The sequence below is a fragment of the Lobosporangium transversale genome, assembly GCF_002105155.1.
Source record: "Lobosporangium transversale strain NRRL 3116 chromosome Unknown BCR41scaffold_119, whole genome shotgun sequence".
Taxonomy (NCBI): domain Eukaryota; kingdom Fungi; phylum Mortierellomycota; class Mortierellomycetes; order Mortierellales; family Mortierellaceae; genus Lobosporangium; species Lobosporangium transversale.
The window spans coordinates 8,226-16,250 of record NW_019029097.1 but is presented as its reverse complement, the minus strand read 5'-3'; the positions used below and the strand labels follow the sequence as shown (position 1 = coordinate 16,250).

General features: G+C 45.7%; 1 protein-coding gene across 1 annotated transcript; it reads left to right on the top strand.

Annotated features, from left to right (window-relative positions):
• Nucleotides 1–454: 454 nt before the first annotated feature.
• Nucleotides 455–682, top strand: BCR41DRAFT_284699 (hypothetical protein; the record flags this gene model as incomplete). The annotated part of the gene is made up of 1 exon (XM_022020263.1): nt 455–682. A coding segment is annotated over one exon (228 nt), but the record flags the coding sequence as incomplete, so codon positions are not given.
• Between the last annotated feature and the right edge of the window lie 7,343 nt (nt 683–8,025).

The window sequence follows — 8,025 nt, the reverse complement described above, 5'->3', positions numbered from 1 at the left end:
TCGGACGGTGGATAGTGATACTGAATGGCAGCCAGACATACCCGATGAGACCTCAGTTGAATACATGCTCTCGAAGGAGCAACCTGAGGATAAGGCTACAAAACGTGACAGTGACTTTGTTCCAGAACGTGGTGGTGGTGGAAAATGGAAGCAAGGATTCAGAGCCTATTTGACGCGAAGCAAGTAAGAGGCTAATACTCAAATGTGTTTTGATCGAGATTCTCTCACCATAGGTGGCTGATCATCCAGTTTTTGATTGCAATCTAGGACCAAGAAGCAGGCAACAGGATCTATGCAATTGGAGAGACGCACTGTTCCAGCTTTCAAGGATATGAGACTTATTACATTTGGCGAGGGTGCGCGTACGTTCCGAGCTACATGGATGGGCGAGGATGTAGTGGTGAAAAAAGCCGACATCTGGAAGCAGTCCCCAATTGTCGATGAGCTGGAGCACGAGGCCACGATTTACGAGGAGCTTCAGATGCTACAAGGTCACTTCGTTCCCGAACTGAAGCTAGCTGGGATCATGGACGGAATGGAGATGGTTTTAGTAACAGAGTTCACTGGGAGCGACCTCTGCAATAAGCATTTGGATGCATCTGATCGAGACAAGATCCGCGGAGCACTCTCAGCGATCCACGATTTGGGTGTCCTGCACGGTGATATTCGACCAGATAACATTACAGCAAGACTTGATGGGCAGGATTCGCGGTTCTTTTTTATAGACTTTGGCTGTTCAAAATTTGCAAAACACAATTCAGCCCTGGATCGCGAGATGGGAGAATTGGAGGCGCTACTTGAGCTGATGCCATGGCCCGAAGGTAAGGACGGTTAATACGGTAATGGTAATGGTCATCGTGCTTTTGCTTCTCAAAGTGTGTCAGGTTAACGCCTTAAAGTGTACAGATTATCGTGTAGGTAATGGAGGAGTTATGACAATCGGAGTGAATGGAACTAGCAAGTGCGAATAGCCGAGCTCAAATACAGCATGTTGCAGGCCAGGAAAGAATGACAGAATCCTTTTCTCATTCACCAAGGTACCCATTGTCTTGCGTAGCTTAAAGCAATACCTAGCTGCAAATCGTTGTACAATAGCTGTTTGCTCGAACCTTTCAGTTCTTCAATTTCACCCAACGATAACCCGATGGATGGAGAGAGACATTTAACTTCGTTCGCATACTCGTAAGAAATAAAGCTACATAGCTCACGTAACGAATAATGTATATCATGGATCCCTGCTATATTAATGTGGTATCCAAAGAAGAAGTGGAGTCGAATGAGGATCCATCATCGTAAACACAGGGTTGTTATTGTTACCTGCTAATAGGGTAGGGAAACCAGCTCCATGGCAGGTTTCTCAACAATGTGCAACAACATACAAGATGCTTCAAGTGAGAGCAAAAACAGCAACAAAGAAGAAGGGAGCCAAAGCCCACCACTCCGTAGTTTGCATACTCCAATAAAGTCCATGTATTGCTTTTGCTTGCGTTGTTGCGGGCGGACCAGGGATATTTATATTAAGGGAAAGTACTCTTTTTATTCGCACATCTACAAGAATCCAAGATGAAAATGTCGAAGGGAGAAATTTGTTTGAGTTGACACGAAAGAGCACTTCAGTGATTTGAAACTATGAGGGGAAGCAGTGCTTGCATCTTGGCAGCCGACTGGGGTTTCGACTATATATTCTTTAAATCTGTCGCTCGTGCGTCGTTAAATCGAGCGGATGGAGCTTGCTGCAAGGCAAACATATCCACCCCTTAAGGACACCACACGAGTGAAAGAAAAAAAAAAGAAAGATGATGTTCATACGAACAAATCTTCAACAAATGGCTTAATCTCAGCGGATCGTAGCAACAAGGCTACTCTACAGCTTACAGTACACCGTTGCTTAAAAGTCGTCTGCAATGGATTTATCTCTTCCAATATTTGAAATTAACATTAGCAGGAACCTCATGAAGCCTTTCCGCTCCACAAGATAACCCACGTAGCATGATTCAGGAGCCGAAGCTCTATTCGTATTCAACTAATTATCGGAAAAGGCGGTAATCGTCGCGTTCTAGCACGGATTCTGACTTAGAGGCGCGTACTGAATTCTGCTCCAGTATGACAGGAAGAGCCGACATCGAAGGATCAAAAAGCAACGTCGCTATGAACGCTTGGCTGCACAAGCCAGTTATTTCTGTGAACTAATGAAAAAGAATGATTTTTGTGTAACATACCTAATCACAATCACATAATGATCTGGAAGTGCTACAAAGGACGCACTATCCTCATTATCAGAGTAGCCATGGGACAATTGTGTGTGACCTCTTTTATTCCTTCTGACCGAGAAAACAAAAATAAAATAAATAAAATCTAGCGTTCGCTCTGATCTACTCTCTATCTTCTTTTTTCTCGCTCAGGAACACATCCAGCGTATTGAAGTTCCAAATGAGCGAGTATGACACTTCTGATCCAATTATACACTCTCTCCAGAGCCAGCTGGCTACACTCACCAGCCGGCTTGAGCTCTCTCGACTAGCTCTGAATCCAGTCGATCGAACCCCTACTTGGTTCCAAAAGAACCAGCTTACGAAATTAACCTGACGTCCATTCTCGTCACACCCAGCAATGGACGGGAAAGATTTTTTCAAACATAAATCTGGAAACCGTGCAGACGATCTTGCATATGCAACAGAAATGGCTAAAGAGATGCAGTCTTTTGCCAAAAACACAACCCAAACCTATTCTGCACCCAAATCGGCACTCATTGACTGGCCCGACTCTTCCTCTCACCACAGTTCCATGGACAAAACAATCTCACGCTATCAATCACGATTGGCAAACCTTACAAGACCACTTGATCAATTTGCCACGGAAATGTTTTCCTACGAAGTTGACCCTGCGGTCGCACAAGCGTGTTTACAGCTCGCACAGACAATGCGTGAACATATTGCACACCTTGCACAGCAAATGTCAAGCGACAGGGAGGACCTTGTTTACCAAGCGCACAAAATTTCAGTCACCAAGGACACAGTTGATCCACCAATTGTCTCTACTTCAGACTTCATTGAAGCCAGCAAATTGGCAAAGAGTGTTCGTCAGGCTACTAACCCGACAAGACAACGGGCGTACAACAGGAGGACTCAAAACCGGAGTTTCTTTAGCGCAAATACTTACAGACCCACTTCTAATTCTAGCCAATCTCATCCATCGGGTCAAACTCAGACCGCCCACTATCAAAATGACAATGGTTCTTTTTTTGGGCGAGGCCAAAATCCAAGGAGAGGGGACGAGGCCGAGGCCGAGGCTACCAAACCCCTCAATCCAACCAGACAAGTCAGGCACAGACTGCAGGCCAGCAGTAGGTGGCCGTTTACAGATTTACAGAGAAGCATGGGCTCTCATAACCGACAACGAATGGGTCAAGTCGGTCGTCTCCGAGGGATTCAAAATCCCTTTCCACAAACGGCCACCGATATCCAGTTCAACAGCGTACCAAGCTCGAGTAGCAGCGGAGGAAGAGAAGGCGATCGATCAAGAGGTAATCGCACTCTTAGCCAAAAGAGCAATAGAGGTCGCTTCGGGCCCTGGTTTCAAGAGCCGAATATTCACTATCCCCAAGAAAACCGGGGACATTCGCCAGTCTTAAATCTAAGACCGTTGAATGCCTACGTCTCAGAGCGGCACTTCAAAATGGAGACGATGACGACAGTATGCGCAATGTTACAGAAGAACGACTTTATGACAAGCATCGACCTATCAGACGCATTTCTTCACGTACTAATCCATCCAGATTATCGTCATTATCTACAGTTCCAATGGAAGAACCGGAAATTTCAATTCCGTACACTTCCCTTCGGGCTCTCACTCTCTCCGCTAGTGTTCACCAAAGTTCTCAAGCCTTTCCTCAAATGGGCACGACGACGAGGAATTCGCATATCAGCGTACCTAGACGATTTGATAATCCTAGCCAAGAACAAAGAACAATCAATCCAGTTCACTCAACTAGTGCAAGACAAGTTGGCAGCGCTAGGATTCCTCATCAAGGAAGCCAAGTCTACGTTGATCCCGTCACAGAAAATAGACCATTTAGGCTTCACCATCAACTCCCGGGATATGACTGTCACAGTTCCGAAATCCAAAGTCAGGGACATACGGCGCGAGGCAGGAAAGCTACTACGAAAAGGCGCCACTTCTTTAAGGGAACTTTCTTCGTTCGTCGGGAAAGCAATGGCAACATCTATGGCAGTGTTCCCAGCGCGATTCATGACACGGAATCTGCTTCACCTCAAGAACACAGCACTAAAAGCCAAGGGAGCTTCTTGGTCGGACACGGTCACCCTCACGGAACCAGCCAAGGAGAACCTTCAATGGTGGAAGGAGCAACTGACGTCATGGAATGGTCTGTCATGGATTCAACAACAGACACAAATGGGACATATACACGGATGCATCGGACACCGGATGGGGGATCGTGATCAACAATCAAACATGGAGTGGCAAATGGACTCCACAAGAGAAAGACCACCACATCAACTGGAAGGAACTACAGACAGTTCTTCGAGCTGTTCAACTACCAATAACACAGGGCAAAATGATCAACATCATATGCGACAACACGACGACGATTGCACACATCAACAGGTTCGGAGGGACGAGGTCTCCGGAACTAATGAGACTAGCGGACACGTTATGGCGTCACTGCCTAGCAACGGGGACTCGACTTCGGACGACATACATCCCATCTGCATTCAACCCAGCGGATGCACCGTCACGGCGAATGATATCGCAATTGGAATGGAGGATCAGTCGCCCATTCTTTCAACAACTGGAACACCAATGGGGGCCACATCAGGTGGACCTATTTGCGTCGGCACAGAACAAACAGCTACCGACATTTGTCTCATGGAAATTCCATCCAGATGCTCTGAAGATAGACGCCCTTCAACACAACTGGACAGAGATGGGCAACCTTTACATTTGCCCCCCATGGAATCTTCTATCAATCATCTTGGAGAGGATACAGACCCAGAAACTGACAGCAACAGTAATAACCCCATGGTGGCCGAGTGCAATATGGTTCCCAACCATCAAGGAGATGGCAGTAGCACCACCAATCCCGATCCCTCGGGAAGCAGTCCTACCAGCCGTCGGAAGCGCAAGCGATCTCCTCAGCAAGAATCCACTCTGGTCATTGACAGCATGGAGAATAAGAGGCGACGTAAAGATCTAGATGCAGGACTCTCACCATCCGCTATCACTCTACTAGATTCAGCAGGTGCCAACAGCAAAACACGTCGACAATATCTGCCAACTCAAGAGGCTTTCGCAGTATGGGCTCAACAAGAAGGCTTCGACCCTAGTACGCCAAATGCAATTGCTGTAGTTAACTATTTATGCCATGCGCGGATTATCTATTCTTGGAGTAGGAATACCACTCTTAACAAAAAATCAGCCATCTTAAAGCTTTACGACGACACATCCGTGATCACAGGCAACATCTACTTTCAGCGGTTCATGGCAGCAATGAAAAGTACTGGCGCATTTCAAATGGAGCACGTATCCGCACTCGACATTTCACCCATCCTTTCATACTTCCGCATGGAGGACAATGTGGATCTTGATATGCCTAAGCTCTCTCGCAAGCTCTGCTGGCTCTTAGGCGTTTGTGCGTTTCTCCGGCCAGATGATATCGGTTGCATCGATGTGTCAAAGTCAGAGACCAATGAAAAGGGTCTTCTCCTTACCATAGTCTTCCCTAAGGAGCGACGCGATGGGCAGCGCATCATAAAGTCGATCTTCGTAGGTAGACACCCTAACGACAAGAAAATTTGCCCAGTCGAGGCCTATACAGAATACACTAGACGGATAGCGGACACACCTCTCGAAATCGAGCACCACAAAGATCAGGATTATAAATTCAATCCTCTTATGCGTTTTGTGAAAGACAAGTCCAAAGTCCTTAGGGTCAGTACCATAGGCACTTTTATGAATGAAATCACACGTCGGATTCCAAATCTTCCGTCGAAACGGCCTCCTCCAAAGCCACACGCTATAGGATCAACCTTGGCAGCCATCGCTGGCGTATCAACCCAAGATATCATGGTTCAAGGGAATTGGTCGTCTGACAAGGTTTTCAACAAACACTACCGTGTTTCCCGCAAAACCCATTCAAATTTGACGACATCGGTTTTTGGTTCGCTCTGAAGTCACATATGGACCATGGCTACGAGGATAATGATCTGGAAGTGCTACAAAGGACGCACTACCCTCATTATCAGAGTAGCCATGGGACATTTGTCCCTCCCACACCTCCCTTTTCTTTTCACTCGTTACTAGATAGAGAGTAGATCAGAGCGAACGCTAGATTTTATTTATTTTATTTTTAGTTTTCTCGGTCAGAAGGAATAAAAGAGGTCACACACAATTGTCCCATGGCTACTCTGATAATGAGGATAGTGCGTCCTTTGTAGCACTTCCAGATCATTATGTGATTGTGATTAGGTATGTTACACAAAAATCATTCTTTTTCATTAGTTCCACAGAAATAACTGGCTTGTGGCAGCCAAGCGTTCATAGCGACGTTGCTTTTTGATCCTTCGATGTCGGCTCTTCCTGTCATACTGGAGCAGAATTCAGTACGCGCCTCTAAGTCAGAATCCGTGCTAGAACGCGACGATTACCGCCTTTTCCGATAATTAGTTGAATACGAATAGAGCTTCGGCTCCTGAATCATGCTACGTGGGGTTATCTTGTGGAGCGGAAAGGCTTCATGAGGTTCCTGCTAATGTTAATTTCAAATATTGGAAGAGATAAATCCATTGCAGACGACTTTTAAGCAACGGTGTACTGTAAGCTGTAGAGTAGCCTTGTTGCTACGATCCGCTGAGATTAAGCCATTTGTTGAAGATTTGTTCGTATGAACATCATCTTTCTTTTTTTTTTCTTTCACTCGTGTGGTGTCCTTAAGGGGTGGATATGTTTGCCTTGCAGCAAGCTCCATCCGCTCGATTTAACGACGCACGAGCGACAGATTTAAAGAATATATAGTCGAAACCCCAGTCGGCTGCCAAGATGCAAGCACTGCTTCCCCTCATAGTTTCAAATCACTGAAGTGCTCTTTCGTGTCAACTCAAACAAATTTCTCCCTTCGACATTTTCATCTTGGATTCTTGTAGATGTGCGAATAAAAAGAGTACTTTCCCTTAATATAAATATCCCTGGTCCGCCGCAACAACGCAAGCAAAAGCAATACATGGACTTTATTGGAGTATGCAAACTACGGAGTGGTGGGCTTTGGCTCCCTTCTTCTTTGTTGCTGTTTTGCTCTCACTTGAAGCATCTTGTATGTTGTTGCACATTGTTGAGAAACCTGCCATGGAGTTGGTTTCCCTACCCTATTAGCAGGTGACAATAACAACCCTGTGTTTACGATGATGGATCCTCATTCGACTCCACTTCTTCTTTGGATACCACATTAATATAGCAGGGATCCATGATATACATTATTCGTTACGTGAGCTATGTAGCTTTATTTCTTACGAGTATGCGAACGAAGTTAAATGTCTCTCTCCATCCATCGGGTTATCGTTGGGTGAAATTGAAGAACTGAAAGGTTCGAGCAAACAGCTATTGTACAACGATTTGCAGCTAGGTATTGCTTTAAGCTACGCAAGACAATGGGTACCCTTGGTGAATGAGAAAAGGATTCTGTCATTCTTTCCTGGCCTGCAACATGCTGTATTTGAGCTCGGCTATTCGCACTTGCTAGTTCCATTCACTCCGATTGTCATAACTCCTCCATTACCTACACGATAATCTGTACACTTTAAGGCGTTAACCTGACACACTTTGAGAAGCAAAAGCACGATGACCATTACCATTACCGTATTAACCGTCCTTACCTTCGGGCCATGGCATCAGCTCAAGTAGCGCCTCCAATTCTCCCATCTCGCGATCCAGGGCTGAATTGTGTTTTGCAAATTTTGAACAGCCAAAGTCTATAAAAAAGAACCGCGAATCCTGCCCATCAAGTCTTGCTGT